Below are 20,275 nucleotides of genomic sequence, written 5' to 3' on the forward strand. Positions count from 1 at the left end.
AGTACTATTTCTACAGTAATTACTAAATAGAATCATAATAATAAACTAATCAATTACATTTTTTCTGTACATTTTTGGCTTTTTTTGTATTTTAAGTATTACTTAATTAAACATTATTTTGAATTATGTATCTTGTTTTATCTGAATATAGTAAACTTTTTCTGCATCTAACTAATTGTTCTTTGTTTTATTCCCCTTATTGTTAGTAAAATGAAATTGTATTATATATATTTCAAATCATAAAAATCGTGGCTTACTTTTTCTTTTATTATACTTACTTATCCTGTTTTCGATTCGCTAAATAATGCCGATTAAAAGACAATTCTAATTTTTATATTAATAAAGCTTCGAAGTTTTAAAGCAAGGAATTTGTTAGTTAGAAGTTTATGATTGCAAAACTGAGCATTTTCAAGGTGTTTTACAACTTATTTGTTCGCTATATCGACTTATATTTTTAATTCGTTCAGTAAATGGAATCGTTGGCTGTGCATACATAAATACACTTCGATGGCGGCCGTTTTATGATGTGATTTTGAACTTTGATTGAATCAGGTTTGAGAGATTTTTTACTCTTCGCCCATCATGACACCAGCTATTACGTTAGTAAATACTTGGGAATTTGTATAAACTAAGGAATTTCCCACAAATTTCAGTACAATGGTCATCTGTACGGACCAACTAGATGATGGATAGAAGCAATATGGCGTCAAAGTAACGTGTAAAAGTGGCCGTAATATAGCCAAAGAATGCTTAGTTTTACATAGTCATAACTTTTGAACCAGTAGATCCCCCGCCTTAAAACTTCTATTTTCGCATTCTACACGTCGAAAATTAGAAAATTACAAAAATTGCAAGAAAAGGTCAATAATTTTTGATTTCCTAACATAAAGTTAGTCGAGAACACTATTATACTTATTGTACATTTATGTATTTAGTATAGATATCTGCATGTATGAATACTATTCGTATTCTCCCTACTTTTTGCATAATCTGAGAGAGAGAGTGCGATACCTCGACACTTGGCACCATGGTCGTATATCGTAGCGCACTATCTCTGTCCTTCAACATGATCTTCAACTCACCTATAACGCGCTATCCATCTCTATCATTCTATGGGAGAACTACATGGTGTCGATGATAACTATCTATGTAAGTACACAGTAATTAATTTATTCGTTACCTATTCGAATACTACGCCATGCATAGTGTTGAAATTTGAATTACGCGGCGTTTACTTCAAATGGCTTGAAGTTACGAATATAATATAATATAATATAATATAATATAATATAATATAATATAATATAATATAATTGAACATTACTGAACCGTTGTGTTACATATGAATCTGGCCTAATATTTAGCGATATCAATATGCAATTTAGGAGCGAAATTTGAAATCACGTTCACATATCTGAAATGCCAAATACATCTATATATTGGTCAAAAATTCGATGCGAGTACTACAGCAAGGAGTGAATAAGAATTCAAAATACAGGAAATACGCTAGTGGAAAACTTTAAGTTTAGTCGTTAAAAATCACAATAAATTAAAAGGTTTTCATTCAGCCATGCGAGGTTATTAAAAAATGTTTCGTTTTCTAAGGGAGAATTTCAAGCAAGTTTCTATAAAAAAAGCTATGCTTACATCTTAATATGTAGTTATCTTGAATTTTTCGCGCACTTTATTGAACAAAGCGGTTCAGCGATCCGTACCAATATATACAATATAAACTCCTCAGTAACCGCTAAATAAGATAATATATTGGTAATAGAAAAAGAGTCGTCTTTTTACTTAACAAGATTTTAAATTTGTTTTAAATATAAAAAGTTTAGATATCTCACATACAAGTTTAATTTTGAGATAATTGAGAATAAAGCTTCTTCACAAAAATCATATTTAAAGTATTACTACAACTTTTGAAATTTTAAATGTTGGCTATTCATTCGAAAATACGTTTTTGAAAAATTGTTAGTATAAGTTGGGTCTACAAGAACATAAAATAATTAAGAATAGCAAGCAATTATATATAATGGATGCTTGTAATCTTATGAATAAGAAAAAAGAACAATCGGTTCTGTACGCTTCATTTCCGGAAATGAGTAACCTATGTTGTGCAATTTGCGAAATTGATTTCGTTGAAATTCATGATGCATCGACAAAATCAAATTTTCATTGGCAAACAATGAAATGCCGGTAAGTCAAGGGCAAATTCTGCGAATCAAAAATTTTGTATTCCATAATATTATCTTAATAATGATCTTTACATTTTACTAACAATAAAATTTTAGATTACTTATTCATTTAATATCTGACGTTATTGCTTCACCAGTAATGGGTACAGAAAGATATATATTTGTTATAACGCATAAACAATTTTCCCAAACTGGTAGGTTGGAGCAAATTTTGAGAAATTTTAAACTAGTGGTATGTTCAAGGCACAAATCTTTATTGACTCTAAATATATTATTTCAATAATAAACTGGTTTTTACTCCTGTCAGTATCAAGGATTAAGATCAGTTACTACAGAAGTTTATAAAAGTTGTCTTAGGTATACGATACAAACTAAGATAGCTCCTTTGTGGAATAAAGTTGATGATTATTTTGTTCAAGGAAAAAATTTTTATAACTTTATAGAAGGAACTAGAGCATTAAAATTAGATATACTTATAGAGGGTAATAGAAAATCTAATTTTATTCTTTGTATAACTAATATTAAAAAATGTGAAATATATTAACGTTAAAAAGTTTTTAGATAGGAAAATGTGTTTGCAACTTCATGCAGAAATACTTAAAATTCCATATATAAAACTTGAAGACTATCTTTCACCATCTATTATATCACATTTTTTAGCAGACCCTAAAGGATACGTCGATTTATCTCGTTATAATCTTCCATTTGTACATGTATTACCAAGGTAACAATAATTTATTTCATTTAGTGGAATATATATGGAATATATATGTGTATTTGGTTTAAAATAAAATTTTTTAATTTCTGTAGTACAAAAAAAGGCAAACTATTATCTGTGTCTAAAGAACTTCCAGCGAAATGTGCTTTTAAAGATTATGACCAATTACGTAGACACTGGAAAAATATGGTATAAATGACAATACCTATGTTTATTCATCTTGCAATTTACTTTCAAATATATTTTTGTATATATATGTATGTATAACGTTTTAGTATGGATATTATTTACCAAAAGATAAAGGTGGAATTTTATTTTATGAAATTAAATTTTTGATTTCCAAATCTAAGGTTTTTACATATCCTCATATGTGTGTAGCAAGTAGTCCATTAGAAATTATTCCAAATAGAGAAAAAGAATCTACAATTACACATTTTTTATCTGATATGCTTATGAAATTACCTGGAGTTTGTGGTAAACGGATACAGATATCCAAAGATACCCTGTTTGATACAGTGAGTTACACAGAATATTTAATAATTTCTATTCAATAGTCGTAAATAAAATCTATTCTCCATTATATACAGAAATCTTTAAATATAAAATCAAGCGATGCATCACCAAAGGATAGAGGATTAAGTACATATCTTAAGGAAAAGGGTAATATTATCTCACAATTAGAATTTTCTGATAAATGTATAGATGGGTTGACAAAAGATGTAATTACTGCTACATCATTAAGAACACAATTAACCAAAATTCATCAAATTCATAATGTACAATTTCATGAAAATATGAGAGCAAAATTAGACAACAGGGATGTGAAAGAAAATCAAAGTGGTACTAAGATAATAATATACCTGTACAAATATACCTAAAAATTGTAATTACTTGAATTATAAAATAAATTTCATAGGTATTCAATGTTTAAATACTATGCAAAATTCATCTATACAAAATGTGGAAAATAATTTTATCACAGTTAATACATCAAGAAACCCAAATTTTACTGTATCAGAGGAAAGAATTTCTACATATTTTAAAATTCAAAACATGAATTCTTATGCTAAGACAAAAGGGGTATCTTATTCTACATTTTCTATGTAAGATATATTTTATCTTTCTCTGTTTATGCTACGCTTATGATCTTCTCTATTTAAAAATAGCTACCGCAGGAAAAAGATCAAAGACAAAAACATTTAACACTGAAGGAGAAACTATCAAAAGCTAAATCTGATAAAGATAGCAGCTCGTCTGTACCGGTATACACGCATTTATGTTCCTAAATTCTGTACGATTAAGTTAAAATTACATATAATTATTCAATAATTTATTAAATAAGATCAAAACGATATTGTGCAGACAATGGTAAAAATGAATCAGTTGGATCAAATGAAGAACAGTGAATCGAGTGATTGGCTAAAAGAGCGTTCGATTCCACATAATTCTAAAGGAAAGAAAAGTGTACTTATTAATAAAGTATTATCGCACATCAAGAATACAACAATTTTACAGCCATTCCGTATGTAAATGTATCTTTATAAGCAAAAATAGAAATGTATCATATATGTTCTTAAGCGTACTAAGTTAGTATAAGAAATAATACTAATATGCTATAACATAACATATTATATTTTTACATTTATACATTAAAGCAGCTTTAGTATATAACAAACAAAATAATAATATATAATTAGATATAATTAATAAAAGGTAATAAATTCTTTTTGTATCACTGATTTTTTATGATCTATTTATCACTTCTAATATAGCTTTTCTGTCAGCTTCATTTTTTATACCAATTTCAATTAAATCTTCATTAGTTAAAGCCATAAACAAATTGTTGAAGTTATTCGATGTGTAATCAGAGAAAACTCGTGGATAAATTGTAAGGCGGAAAATATATTTAAATATAAGTGTAATTATAAATAAGAATACAATTTGAGCTGGTCCAGATCCACACGCTAGCTGTGTTACCCAATAACTGAAAAGCCCGAAGCCAACGTCCCCTATCTACTGTTTATGGTCTCACTTCCTCGCAGTCCTTTGTCTATGCGCTGTCGATGGCTTCAGTGCTTGAGAAACTAAAAAGACCAGATGTAGAGTTTTCTTATAAGTGGTGACCACTTCAACACAAATGAATGTCAACCTGAAAATAAATTTGCAATATTAATTTATAATAAAATTTTATACATATATATATATATATATATATATATATATATATATATATAACACACATAATTTAATAACATATTTACTTCTTGTTCGAGAAATATAGGCACGTATTGACCTAATCCGTAATGTTTTAGTAAAACAAACATCCTTGCTTCTTCTGAATTCAAAATTACTCTTCTTCCGGGTGTCCTGTAACACGGTGGTGTTGGTGTATTTTCCCCAAATACATTTTCATCATTCATAGTTGGAGGAATATTTTGTTGGCGCAATGGACTAAATTCAGGCACATATTCAAGAGTAGTATCAAGATCTTCTTTGTGTTGAATATTTAAATCTTGTGGCCGAATGGACTGTAATCTTTGCAAACGATACAGTTAAATTAAAATATCATATTTGTTTTGTATATGATATAGAGCAATAACTAATATACCTCTGCAAAGGCAGTTTGCTTACATTCTTTCCACTTTTTGAACAAGTTAGCATTACTTCATCTTCATCTTCATTTACAAATAATTGTTTATCTTTTGTTTCATCTTTCATATTCAAATTAACTTCCTCATTATGTTTATTTTGTGTAAAATATATATATTTGGCGAAGTAGGCAACAGTTTGTTCAAATTGCAAGTCAATGTGAGTGAAATCAAACAACTCTGAACACTTTCTGAATGATTTGTCTCTAAACTTAATGCACAATGTTTTGAAAGTTCATTTGGATCTTTTATGACATTGTTGTTACAGTTGACATTATTGCACGTTGTAGTATCAAATGTAACTATCGGTATCTTATGAACATTTAAAGGAGACTTATTTCTATTATTTTCGTCTACTAGTTTTTAAAGAGTTAAACAGTCCTCGTTATCTGGTTCATTTTCTATAAGAATGTTATCTGAGTTAGCATTCCAATAATCTTCTGTGTTCAAATATTTTGCCAAGTTTCTTATTTCTGGTACTATCGACTGCTTCATCATACTGTAAGTATAGTCATCTATTTGAAAATTAAGGGTAAAAATGAATAAAAACTCTACCAGCAGTATTATGCATCGTAATCGTATCAATTTTAAACAAAATGTAATATCTTACTATATTTTGAAACATTAAATCCTAATTCTATTATACCGAAAAATAAAATTTTATCACCTTTCATAGCAGCAATGCAAAGTGATGTAACATCATCATTTAGAGAATTCAATAGAGCTGATGGACATGCTTCATATATAGTTTCAAACATATCTTTATTTATTGCAGCTGCCAATCCAAAAACAGACATGCCTACAATCCAACGGAAATAACGAATTTACTGATATAACAATATTATATATTTTCATATAATACATCAAACAAGAAACAACTGTTATACTTACATTTCTTGAAATAATTTATAGAATAGGGTAGATAGTTGCACACAAATCAATCTAAATTTTTTTGATAAAACAATATAGGAAAGCTTTCGAAGGACAATTCACGATAGAGAATGTCAAATAGCGTATAACACGTGCGTAATTACATATTTGCCAAATTATAGATTCTAAACTCCCTACACTGAAACGTTGCAGTTAGGCGCGTTTGGCGGGAAATAAAGATTTTGATGTGGATTTGTGTGGATTATAGAATTCTGATAAGAGACAGCGAAAAAAAAAAAAAAGGAAAAAGAGGAGGATAAAAGGAGAACAATACTCGATGTATCCCTTTCTATTTCTAATGGATATATATTATTTTGATTAGGAAAATTATATTTTGATAAGGGAAGAAAAGAGCGGAAGAAGTTGTTTCGTAGGAGTAGGCATAGTTGTATACAATGATGTGAAAAGTCCTGTGGAGGAAATCAATTTTAATAAATAGCAATAGGAGTCAACCGACCATCGTTAAACGCTGAGATCAAGTGATTGGAATTTTGTATTTGGTGCCATTTTTTTGGTGTACACGATAACTGCGTAGTTTAGTAAAGGAGGTGAAGGATGTATTTGGACTAAATTTCATAATTTTTCACCATTTCTTTAAATCAAGTGCATATACATTATTTCATTTGCACATACATGTACATACTGAATATATGTTAAAATTCAGTTAATTAATATACAATATGTTTCCTAGGAAAGCTGTTAAAAAATTTGAGAAAGGTTGCAAACGTTTAAGAATACCTACAACCTTCCTTTGTTAAGTACGTGGGAGAAAATATTTATATCGTCTTTCGGAAAAAAATGCGAATCGAATGAAAAGCGAGATTTTTGAACTGTAGAAATGAAAAAGAGTGTAAATGTTGCAAACGAAAACGGAGAAAGTTATTATATAGAATTATTCTATTATTGCATAGAAAATCATTGAAAAATTCATTCATAAATCAAATTAAATTAATTAAATTATTCAATTTAAAAATTCATTAAATTATTAAATTATTAAATGAATTTATAATACGAATAAATGATATTAGATTTTGATTACTTCCTCCATCTCTTTTAATATTACTTTTAAGAAATTTATTTACACCAAATGTTGGTACAGGATGAACTGTTTATCCTCCTTTATCATCTTATATATTTCATTCATCACCTTCAATTGATATTGCAATTTTTTCTTTACATATGACAGGTATTTCTTCAATTATTGGATCTTTAAATTTTATTGTAACTATTATATTAATAAAAAATTTTTCATTAAATTATGATCAAATTAATTTATTTTCTTGATCAGTATGTATTACAGTAATTTTATTAATTTTATCTTTACCAGTTTTAGCAGGAGCTATTACTATACTTCTTTTTGATCGAAATTTTAATACTTCTTTCTTTGATCCAATAGGAGGAGGTGATCCAATTCTTTATCAACATTTATTTTGATTTTTTGGTCATCCAGAAGTTTATATTCTTATTCTTCCTGGATTTGGTTTAATTTCTCAAATTATTATAAATGAAAGAGGAAAAAAAGAAACTTTTGGTAATTTAAGAATAATTTATGCTATATTAGGAATTGGATTTTTAGGATTTATTGTTTGAGCTCATCATATATTTACTGTTGGATTAGATGTTGATACACGAGCTTATTTCACATCAGCTACAATAATTATTGCTGTACCTACAGGAATTAAAGTATTTAGATGATTAGCAACTTATCATGGTTCTAAAATAAATTTTAATATTACAATTATTTGATCAATTGGTTTTATTTTAATATTTACAATTGGAGGATTAACAGGAGTAATATTATCAAATTCATCAATTGATATTATTTTACATGATACTTATTATGTAGTTGGACATTTTCATTATGTTTTATCAATAGGAGCAGTTTTTGCTATTATTACTAGATTTATTCATTGATATCCATTAATTACAGGTTTAATATTAAATCAAAAATGATTAAAAATTCAATTTATTATAATATTTATTGGTGTAAATTTAACATTTTTTCCTCAACATTTTTTAGGATTGATATCTATACCTCGACGATATTCAGATTATCCGGATTCTTATTATTGTTGAAATTTAATTTCTTCAATTGGAGCTATAATTTCAATAAATAGAATATTATTTTTTATTTTTATTATTTTTGAAAGATTAATTTCTAAACGAATTGTTTTATTTAAATTTCATCAATCTTCTCTTGAATGATTAAATAACTATCCTCCAATTGATCATTCATTAATTGAAATTCCATTAATTATAAATAATAAAATTAAAAATATTTTTAATAAATAATATATATATATATATATATAAATAATTAATATGGCAGATTAGTGCTTTGAATTTAAAATTCAAATATAAAGATTTATCTTTTATTAATAAACATTTAATAAAACTTAGTGTTTTGAATCTATAATTCAAATAAAATTTAATTATTAAAAATTTCTACATGAAATATATTAACATTTCAAGATTCAAATTCTTTCTATTCAGATAATTTAATTTCATTTCATAATTTAACTATAATAATAATAATAATAATTATTTCTTTAACAATATTTTTTATTTTAGATTTCATAATAAATAATTATTTAAATTTAACTTTATTAAAAAATCATACCATTGAAATTATTTGAACTTTAACTCCAATAATTATTTTAATAATTATTTGTTTTCCATCTTTAAAAATTTTATATTATATTGATGAAATTATAAATCCTTATTTTTCAATTAAAGCTATTGGTCATCAATGATATTGATCATATGAATATCCAGAATTTAATAATTATGAATTTGATTCTTATATATTAAATTATGAATCAATTAATCAATTTCGACTTTTAGAAACTGATAATCGAATTATTATTCCATTTAAAATTACTATACGAATAATTATTACATCTATAGATGTAATCCATTCTTGAACTATTCCATCCTTAGGAATTAAAGTAGATGCAATTCCTGGTCGAATCAATCAATTAAATTTATTTTGCATTCGACCAGGAATTTATTTTGGACAATGTTCTGAAATTTGTGGTATAAATCATAGATTTATACCTATTATATTAGAAAGTACTTCTTATGAATTATTTTTAAATTGAATTAATTTAATTTAATAATTTAATAAATTTAATAATTTAATGAATTTAAAAATAAAATAAATTTAATAATTTAATAATTTAATAATTATAAATGAATTTAAAAATTCATTCATAGAAAATCATTGAAAATTTTCAGATGCTGTTTAAAGCTGTTGTTACATTGGTTTGGGTTTGGGCTTGGATATTCAATTGTTCATACAGATTAGTTTTATAGCTAATAATTAGTTTTATTATTATTAGTTATTAGTTTTATGTATTTCCCAACCTTGTACAGCCATTTACGACACGCCGGATACTCAGATAAAGAAGACGAGACGCATGGGGAAAAATAGAAGAGATTCTCAAGCACTTGCACCAACGCTGGATGTAGGAACCAACATGACATTTATCTCAACAAAAGCCAGTTTAGATTTCCAGCTCAGAATATTTGATGCCTAAGACGCATCGAATGCAAGATGCTAGAGAAAAATAAAGAAACATTAGAAAAGCAAGCGAAATGAGAGTAAACGGATACCGTAGATACGCCGCTACATTGTACACGAATATTAACAGCTTCTAGAAAATTCAATTATGAAAATGATGGATTCACGTTAGCAATTTCAGGATTGTTAGTAACAATACATAGACATATCGTCAATTTTAATGGTTTTACTTCGTCGATACTTTCTTTTGCATTTGTCAGACGAAAACGTTTCCCTCGTTATTTTTCAAGATATTACTGCTTTTCAAGCTTAGTATATTGCATTTTGCCCGAATATCTCTGTTCTTCGTTTTTACTGCGTACTTATATGTAAAAATATTTTAATTATAATGCGCGATTAGTAATACCTAAGCTGGGTATACGCCATAAAGTATATGGTACCATAAAGTAAAATTAAACGTGTAATAATTCGCAATTATCCTTCTTCAAAAAAGGGCTTCCCGTCTTGTACATAGAGTGTTTACTTAGGACGGTGACGACAAGACAGAATTAATGTACAGATTAGGATTTGACGAATATTGCAAATCTGAAGCAGAACGATATAGAAATTTCGGTAAGAATTGTAGGAAGACGATGTCGAAATAGAGATATTACGAAAACTCGATTAGAACATCTTAGCAAGCATCTATTATCATTTCCTCTTTTATTACATCTGTTAATAATGAATTGTAATTTTTTGTCGTTCTCTTTGACTCTCTAGGCTCCGTAGCAGTTTTTACTGGTACTTTAAACAACGTGTTAATATTGCCAAGTAAAAACGGAGCAAATAAGAATTCCTTCAAAAGCGGCATCATTTTCGAAGTTGAGTAAATAAGAGATATATTTTCACGCTGTACCTAGCGAGCATCGTTTATTTTACACAGTACAGTACAGTACAGTAAGGGGCGGAGCATCGATGAAATTTGATTGGTCGACAACATGCCCACTCCGCACAGATGATGTCTCTTAGTGCATTGAAGGGTACTGTGGTCAGGGATAAGATTTGTGGAGAATAGGTAACATATTGGCAGCAAGATTCAGTATTCCACTGATAGTCGAAGAGTTTGTTTGGCTCGTTCTTACGATTGCGCAGTTTTAGTAAATCTAAAAATATAAAATATACAAGAATAAGATATTAAATATTTGTCACGATTTCATTTGAAGAATTGGAGAGCTGTTGAAGCGGAACGTGGACATCTGATATTCGTAAGTTTTGTCTGTAATATATATCTGTTTGATCAATTGTAATAATCACTAATAATATTTCTTAAGTCATTATTATTAGTAGATATTTCAATTTCTATTTCTTTTAAATAGGTTCGGAGGTGCATTAAATCATAATTTGGACAAAATGGATCCCATAAATAACTCCCCACAATTAATGGAACATGATTTAGAATCTTCAGAAAATGGATATTCACATTCGTCGGTTCATTCAACTTCATCGGCTGCCTCAACATCGGCGGATGAGTTAGCCGTGCCTTCAACATCCATGGTATTTCCAATAACTATAGTTCGTTTACCATCCCCTGTATCTTCAGCAAGGGTGATTGATTTAACATCGCCGATACCGTCGACGGCATCAACGCCGCCGGTTCATCCAACGCCGCCGGTTCATCCAACGCCGCGTGACATTCAAGAAAATAATTATGATTATCGTCTTGAAGCAGCTAGACGTTGGAGTTTTCGAAATTGGCCTAAATCTTTCATTGACCCTGTCAGTCTTGCAGCTGCAGGATTCTACTATACAGGCGACACGGATGTAGTACGGTGCTTTGAATGTCAATTGGTGGTAAATCTCTGGCTAAAGGGTGATATTCCCATGCAGATTCATGAGATGCGTTCTCCAAAGTGCAGATTTATCCGCAATGAACGTTGTGATAATGTACCAAGTGGAGCAGATCCTGATAAAGTTCTACGGACAAAACGAATAAATAGAAATATCTCTTGTCCTTGTGGTTTACAATATCAAGAGTCATTTGATATTAATGACCATCGATTTTCACGAAACCCGACGGCACATGAACTTAGCCGTTTTGGGCTAAAAGATGTTAAGATATCAGAAAAATTGGAATATGCTAGTTACGAATCCAGATTAAATTCATTCGCAACATGGCCTACAAATATGAAACAGACAAGTGAAGAATTAGCCCATGCAGGCTTCTACTACACCGGAATAAATGATTTCACTACCTGTTACCATTGTGGACTTAGTATAGGAATTTGGAGATCAGAAAGAGATCCATGGGAAGAGCATACAATTTGGTCTCCCAAATGTTGTTATTTATTAGCAGTACGGGGCTGGGAATATGTCAATAAAGTAACAGGCAAGAAGATATATGAAACTTCTGCAGAAGTAAGTACAAAAACTTAAACCCTGAATCATATGTATAATTAATGATTCCAATATATACTTATGTACATTATATTTATTTCAGGCTGCAATAGAAATTGCAGATGAGAATCCTGAGAGATCCAATAGTGAAAATGATACTAATGAAATGACACTCGTTGAAAAAATTGGTAAGTAATAAAAATAAAAACATAGATTGATCACAAATTCGTTAATTTGTATGAAATCCGTATACATATAATAAATTTTATTATATATTATATTTAAATATACTGTTTACTATTTTAGCTGCTCTGGAGCAAGAAAATCGAGCATTGAAAGATGCTCGTTTGTGCAAAGTTTGCACGGATCGGGAAGCGATTATTACGTTCTTACCTTGTGGACATCTAGCAACTTGTCAGTATTGCTCTCCAGCTTTCACAAAATGCATAATTTGCCGGAAAAATATTAAAGCCATTAACCGTATATTTTTGGCGTAATGCATCCGCATGTATAAATTAGCTTATTCATATCTCTTAAATAAATATACTTTATAATTTTTTAAATTATAATAATAAAATACACACATTAAGATGTTTGGTATCATGTATCGTTAAATTCAGTGTATATATCAGGAAATGATAAAATATTTTATTTTTAGTACTATTTCTACAGTAATTACTAAATAGAATCATAATAATAAACTAATCAATTACATTTTTTCTGTACATTTTTGGCTTTTTTTGTATTTTAAGTATTACTTAATTAAACATTATTTTGAATTATGTATCTTGTTTTATCTGAATATAGTAAACTTTTTCTGCATCTAACTAATTGTTCTTTGTTTTATTCCCCTTATTGTTAGTAAAATGAAATTGTATTATATATATTTCAAATCATAAAAATCGTGGCTTACTTTTTCTTTTATTATACTTACTTATCCTGTTTTCGATTCGCTAAATAATGCCGATTAAAAGACAATTCTAATTTTTATATTAATAAAGCTTCGAAGTTTTAAAGCAAGGAATTTGTTAGTTAGAAGTTTATGATTGCAAAACTGAGCATTTTCAAGGTGTTTTACAACTTATTTGTTCGCTATATCGACTTATATTTTTAATTCGTTCAGTAAATGGAATCGTTGGCTGTGCATACATAAATACACTTCGATGGCGGCCGTTTTATGATGTGATTTTGAACTTTGATTGAATCAGGTTTGAGAGATTTTTTACTCTTCGCCCATCATGACACCAGCTATTACGTTAGTAAATACTTGGGAATTTGTATAAACTAAGGAATTTCCCACAAATTTCAGTACAATGGTCATCTGTACGGACCAACTAGATGATGGATAGAAGCAATATGGCGTCAAAGTAACGTGTAAAAGTGGCCGTAATATAGCCAAAGAATGCTTAGTTTTACATAGTCATAACTTTTGAACCAGTAGATCCCCCGCCTTAAAACTTCTATTTTCGCATTCTACACGTCGAAAATTAGAAAATTACAAAAATTGCAAGAAAAGGTCAATAATTTTTGATTTCCTAACATAAAGTTAGTCGAGAACACTATTATACTTATTGTACATTTATGTATTTAGTATAGATATCTGCATGTATGAATACTATTCGTATTCTCCCTACTTTTTGCATAATCTGAGAGAGAGAGTGCGATACCTCGACACTTGGCACCATGGTCGTATATCGTAGCGCACTATCTCTGTCCTTCAACATGATCTTCAACTCACCTATAACGCGCTATCCATCTCTATCATTCTATGGGAGAACTACATGGTGTCGATGATAACTATCTATGTAAGTACACAGTAATTAATTTATTCGTTACCTATTCGAATACTACGCCATGCATAGTGTTGAAATTTGAATTACGCGGCGTTTACTTCAAATGGCTTGAAGTTACGAATATACAACATAATTGAACATTACTGAACCGTTGTGTTACATATGAATCTGGCCTAATATTTAGCGATATCAATATGCAATTTAGGAGCGAAATTTGAAATCACGTTCACATATCTGAAATGCCAAATACATCTATATATTGGTCAAAAATTCGATGCGAGTACTACAGCAAGGAGTGAATAAGAATTCAAAATACAGGAAATACGCTATTGGAAAACTTTAAGTTTAGTCGTTAAAAATCACAATAAATTAAAAGGTTTTCATTCAGCCATGCGAGGTTATTAAAAAATGTTTCGTTTTCTAAGGGAGAATTTCAAGCAAGTTTCTATAAAAAAAGCTATGCTTACATCTTAATATGTAGTTATCTTGAATTTTTCGCGCACTTTATTGAACAAAGCGGTTCAGCGATCCGTACCAATATATACAATATAAACTCCTCAGTAACCGCTAAATAAGATAATATATTGGTAATAGAAAAAGAGTCGTCTTTTTACTTAACAAGATTTTAAATTTGTTTTAAATATAAAAAGTTTAGATATCTCACATACAAGTTTAATTTTGAGATAATTGAGAATAAAGCTTCTTCACAAAAATCATATTTAAAGTATTACTACAACTTTTGAAATTTTAAATGTTGGCTATTCATTCGAAAATACGTTTTTGAAAAATTGTTAGTATAAGTTGGGTCTACAAGAACATAAAATAATTAAGAATAGCAAGCAATTATATATAATGGATGCTTGTAATCTTATGAATAAGAAAAAAGAACAATCGGTTCTGTACGCTTCATTTCCGGAAATGAGTAACCTATGTTGTGCAATTTGCGAAATTGATTTCGTTGAAATTCATGATGCATCGACAAAATCAAATTTTCATTGGCAAACAATGAAATGCCGGTAAGTCAAGGGCAAATTCTGCGAATCAAAAATTTTGTATTCCATAATATTATCTTAATAATGATCTTTACATTTTACTAACAATAAAATTTTAGATTACTTATTCATTTAATATCTGACGTTATTGCTTCACCAGTAATGGGTACAGAAAGATATATATTTGTTATAACGCATAAACAATTTTCCCAAACTGGTAGGTTGGAGCAAATTTTGAGAAATTTTAAACTAGTGGTATGTTCAAGGCACAAATCTTTATTGACTCTAAATATATTATTTCAATAATAAACTGGTTTTTACTCCTGTCAGTATCAAGGATTAAGATCAGTTACTACAGAAGTTTATAAAAGTTGTCTTAGGTATACGATACAAACTAAGATAGCTCCTTTGTGGAATAAAGTTGATGATTATTTTGTTCAAGGAAAAAATTTTTATAACTTTATAGAAGGAACTAGAGCATTAAAATTAGATATACTTATAGAGGGTAATAGAAAATCTAATTTTATTCTTTGTATAACTAATATTAAAAAATGTGAAATATATTAACGTTAAAAAGTTTTTAGATAGGAAAATGTGTTTGCAACTTCATGCAGAAATACTTAAAATTCCATATATAAAACTTGAAGACTATCTTTCACCATCTATTATATCACATTTTTTAGCAGACCCTAAAGGATACGTCGATTTATCTCGTTATAATCTTCCATTTGTACATGTATTACCAAGGTAACAATAATTTATTTCATTTAGTGGAATATATATGGAATATATATGTGTATTTGGTTTAAAATAAAATTTTTTAATTTCTGTAGTACAAAAAAAGGCAAACTATTATCTGTGTCTAAAGAACTTCCAGCGAAATGTGCTTTTAAAGATTATGACCAATTACGTAGACACTGGAAAAATATGGTATAAATGACAATACCTATGTTTATTCATCTTGCAATTTACTTTCAAATATATTTTTGTATATATATGTATGTATAACGTTTTAGTATGGATATTATTTACCAAAAGATAAAGGTGGAATTTTATTTTATGAAATTAAATTTTTGATTTCCAAATCTAAGGTTTTTACATATCCTCATATGTGTGTAGCAAGTAGTCCATTAGAAATTATTCCAAATAGAGAAAAAGAATCTACAATTACACATTTTTTATCTGATATGCTTATGAAATTACCTGGAGTTTGTGGTAAACGGATACAGATATCCAAAGATACCCTGTTTGATACAGTGAGTTACACAGAATATTTAATAATTTCTATTCAATAGTCGTAAATAAAATCTATTCTCCATTATATACAGAAATCTTTAAATATAAAATCAAGCGATGCATCACCAAAGGACAGAGGATTAAGTACATATCTTAAGGAAAAGGGTAATATTATCTCACAATTAGAATTTTCTGATAAATGTATAGATGGGTTGACAAAAGATGTAATTACTGCTACATCATTAAGAACACAATTAACCAAAATTCATCAAATTCATAATGTACAATTTCATGAAAATATGAGAGCAAAATTAGACAACAGGGATGTGAAAGAAAATCAAAGTGGTACTAAGATAATAATATACCTGTACAAATATACCTAAAAATTGTAATTACTTGAATTATAAAATAAATTTCATAGGTATTCAATGTTTAAATACTATGCAAAATTCATCTATACAAAATGTGGAAAATAATTTTATCACAGTTAATACATCAAGAAACCCAAATTTTACTGTATCAGAGGAAAGAATTTCTACATATTTTAAAATTCAAAACATGAATTCTTATGCTAAGACAAAAGGGGTATCGTATTCTACATTTTCTATGTAAGATATATTTTATCTTTCTCTGTTTATGCTACGCTTATGATCTTCTCTATTTAAAAATAGCTACCGCAGGAAAAAGATCAAAGACAAAAACATTTAACACTGAAGGAGAAACTATCAAAAGCTAAATCTGATAAAGATAGCAGCTCGTCTGTACCGGTATACACGCATTTATGTTCCTAAATTCTGTACGATTAAGTTAAAATTACATATAATTATTCAATAATTTATTAAATAAGATCAAAACAATATTGTGCAGACAATGGTAAAAATGAATCAGTTGGATCAAATGAAGAACAGTGAATCGAGTGATTGGCTCAAAGAGCGTTCGATTCCACATAATTCTAAAGGAAAGAAAAGTGTACTTATTAATAAAGTATTATCGCACATCAAGAATACAACAATTTTACAGCCATTCCGTATGTAAATGTATCTTTATAAGCAAAAATAGAAATGTATCATATATGTTCTTAAGCGTACTAAGTTAGTATAAGAAATAATACTAATATGCTATAACATAACATATTATATTTTTACATTTATACATTAAAGCAGCTTTAGTATATAACAAACAAAATAATAATATATAATTAGGTATAATTAATAAAAGGTAATAAATTCTTTTTGTATCACTGATTTTTTATGATCTATTTATCACTTCTAATATAGCTTTTCTGTCAGCTTCATTTTTTATACCAATTTCAATTAAATCTTCATTAGTTAAAGCCATAAACAAATTGTTGAAGTTATTCGATGTGTAATCAGAGGAAACTCGTGGATAAATTGTAAGGCGGAAAATATATTTAAATATAAGTGTAATTATAAATAAGAATACAATTTGAGCTGGTCCAGATCCACACGCTAGCTGTGTTACCCAATAACTGAAAAGCCCGAAGCCAACGACCCCTATCTACTGTTTATGGTCTCACTTCCTCGCAGTCCTTTGTCTATGCGCTGTCGATGGCTTCAGTGCTTGAGAAACTAAAAAGACCAGATGTAGAGTTTTTTTATAAGTGGTGACCACTTCAACACAAATGAATGTCAACCTGAAAATAAATTTGCAATATTAATTTATAATAAAATTTTATACATATATATATATATATATATATATATATATATATATATATATATATATAACACACATAATTTAATAACATATTTACTTCTTGTTCGAGAAATATAGGCACGTATTGACCTAATCCGTAATGTTTTAGTAAAACAAACATCCTTGCTTCTTCTGAATTCAAAATTACTCTTCTTCCGGGTGTCCTGTAACACGGTGGTGTTGGTGTATTTTCCCCAAATACATTTTCATCATTCATAGTTGGAGGAATATTTTGTTGGCGCAATGGACTAAATTCAGGCACATATTCAAGAGTAGTATCAAGATCTTCTTTGTGTTGAATATTTAAATCTTGTGGCCGAATGGACTGTAATCTTTGCAAACGATACAGTTAAATTAAAATATCATATTTGTTTTGTATATGATATAAAGCAATAACTAATATACCTCTGCAAAGGCAGTTTGCTTACATTCTTTCCACTTTTTGAACAAGTTAGCATTACTTCATCTTCATCTTCATTTACAAATAATTGTTTATCTTTTGTTTCATCTTTCATATTCAAATTAACTTCCTCATTATGTTTATTTTGTGTAAAATATATATATTTGGCGAAGTAGGCAACAGTTTGTTCAAATTGCAAGTCAATGTGAGTGAAATCAAACAACTCTGAACACTTTCTGAATGATTTGTCTCTAAACTTAATGCACAATGTTTTGAAAGTTCATTTGGATCTTTTATGACATTGTTGTTACAGTTGACATTATTGCACGTTGTAGTATCAAATGTAACTATCGGTATCTTATGAACATTTAAAGGAGACTTATTTCTATTATTTTCGTCTACTAGTTTTTAAAGAGTTAAACAGTCCTCGTTATCTGGTTCATTTTCTATAAGAATGTTATCTGAGTTAGCATTCCAATAATCTTCTGTGTTCAAATATTTTGCCAAGTTTCTTATTTCTGGTACTATCGACTGCTTCATCATACTGTAAGTATAGTCATCTATTTGAAAATTAAGGGTAAAAATGAATAAAAACTCTACCAGCAGTATTATGCATCGTAATCGTATCAATTTTAAACAAAATGTAATATCTTACTATATTTTGAAACATTAAATCCTAATTCTATTATACCGAAAAATAAAATTTTATCACCTTTCATAGCAGCAATGCAAAGTGATGTAACATCATCATTTAGAGAATTCAATAGAGCTGATGGACATGCTTCATATATAGTTTCAAACATATCTTTATTTATTGCAGCTGCCAATCCAAAAACAGACATGCCTACAATCCAACGGAAATAACGAATTTACTGATATAACAATATTATATATTTTCATATAATACATCAAACAAGAAACAACTGTTATACTTACATTTCTTGAAATAATTTATAGAATAGGGTAGATAGTTGCACACAAATCAATCTAAATTTTTTTGATAAAACAATATAGGAAAGCTTTCGAAGGACAATTCACGATAGAGAATGTCAAATAGCGTATAACACGTGCGTAATTACATATTTGCCAAATTATAGATTCTAAACTCCCTACACTGAAACGTTGCAGTTAGGCGCGTTTGGCGGGAAATAAAGATTTTGATGTGGATTTGTGTGGATTATAGAATTCTGATAAGAGACAGCGAAAAAAAAAAAAAAGGAAAAAGAGGAGGATAAAAGGAGAACAATACTCGATGTATCCCTTTCTATTTCTAATGGATATATATTATTTTGATTAGGAAAATTATATTTTGATAAGGGAAGAAAAGAGCGGAAGAAGTTGTTTCGTAGGAGTAGGCATAGTTGTATACAATGATGTGAAAAGTCCTGTGGAGGAAATCAATTTTAATAAATAGCAATAGGAGTCAACCGACCATCGTTAAACGCTGAGATCAAGTGATTGGAATTTTGTATTTGGTGCCATTTTTTTGGTGTACACGATAACTGCGTAGTTTAGTAAAGGAGGTGAAGGATGTATTTGGACTAAATTTCATAATTTTTCACCATTTCTTTAAATCAAGTGCATATACATTATTTCATTTGCACATACATGTACATACTGAATATATGTTAAAATTCAGTTAATTAATATACAATATGTTTCCTAGGAAAGCTGTTAAAAAATTTGAGAAAGGTTGCAAACGTTTAAGAATACCTACAACCTTCCTTTGTTAAGTACGTGGGAGAAAATAT

General features: G+C 28.6%; 3 protein-coding genes and 2 pseudogenes across 3 annotated transcripts; 3 read left to right on the top strand and 2 right to left on the bottom strand.

The window, feature by feature from the left end:
* The first annotated feature begins 1,563 nt into the window (after positions 1-1,563).
* Positions 1,564-4,664, top strand: LOC138182637 (uncharacterized protein C18orf63-like). The gene is made up of 10 exons (XM_069118670.1): positions 1,564-2,196; positions 2,292-2,427; positions 2,503-2,677; positions 2,757-2,919; positions 3,006-3,102; positions 3,189-3,428; positions 3,501-3,753; positions 3,830-3,993; positions 4,080-4,175; positions 4,276-4,664. Exons 1-10 carry the CDS (start codon positions 2,033-2,035, stop codon positions 4,441-4,443), a joined length of 1,656 nt encoding a protein of 551 aa, XP_068974771.1. The 5' UTR covers positions 1,564-2,032; the 3' UTR covers positions 4,444-4,664.
* A 277-nt stretch (positions 4,665-4,941) lies between these two features.
* LOC138182638 (uncharacterized) lies at positions 4,942-5,924 on the bottom strand (annotated as a pseudogene).
* A 4,641-nt stretch (positions 5,925-10,565) lies between these two features.
* On the top strand, positions 10,566-12,884 carry LOC138182639 (baculoviral IAP repeat-containing protein 7-B-like). Its single transcript, XM_069118672.1, has 5 exons — positions 10,566-10,626; positions 10,774-10,879; positions 11,370-12,408; positions 12,491-12,575; positions 12,694-12,884. Exons 1-5 carry the CDS (start codon positions 10,566-10,568, stop codon positions 12,882-12,884), a joined length of 1,482 nt encoding a protein of 493 aa, XP_068974773.1.
* Positions 12,885-14,383: 1,499 nt separating this feature from the next.
* LOC138182640 (uncharacterized protein C18orf63-like) lies at positions 14,384-17,585 on the top strand. The gene is made up of 10 exons (XM_069118673.1): positions 14,384-15,196; positions 15,292-15,427; positions 15,503-15,677; positions 15,757-15,919; positions 16,006-16,102; positions 16,189-16,428; positions 16,501-16,753; positions 16,830-16,993; positions 17,080-17,175; positions 17,276-17,585. The coding sequence occupies exons 1-10, from the start codon at positions 15,033-15,035 to the stop codon at positions 17,441-17,443; spliced, it is 1,656 nt and encodes a 551-aa protein (XP_068974774.1). The 5' UTR covers positions 14,384-15,032; the 3' UTR covers positions 17,444-17,585.
* Positions 17,586-17,941: 356 nt separating this feature from the next.
* On the bottom strand, positions 17,942-18,932 carry LOC138182641 (uncharacterized; annotated as a pseudogene).
* Between the last annotated feature and the right edge of the window lie 1,343 nt (positions 18,933-20,275).

Source organism: Bombus flavifrons, chromosome 8 (assembly GCF_040668555.2).
Source record: "Bombus flavifrons isolate JBK064 chromosome 8, iyBomFlav1_principal, whole genome shotgun sequence".
In the NCBI taxonomy this organism is placed as follows: domain Eukaryota; kingdom Metazoa; phylum Arthropoda; class Insecta; order Hymenoptera; family Apidae; genus Bombus; species Bombus flavifrons.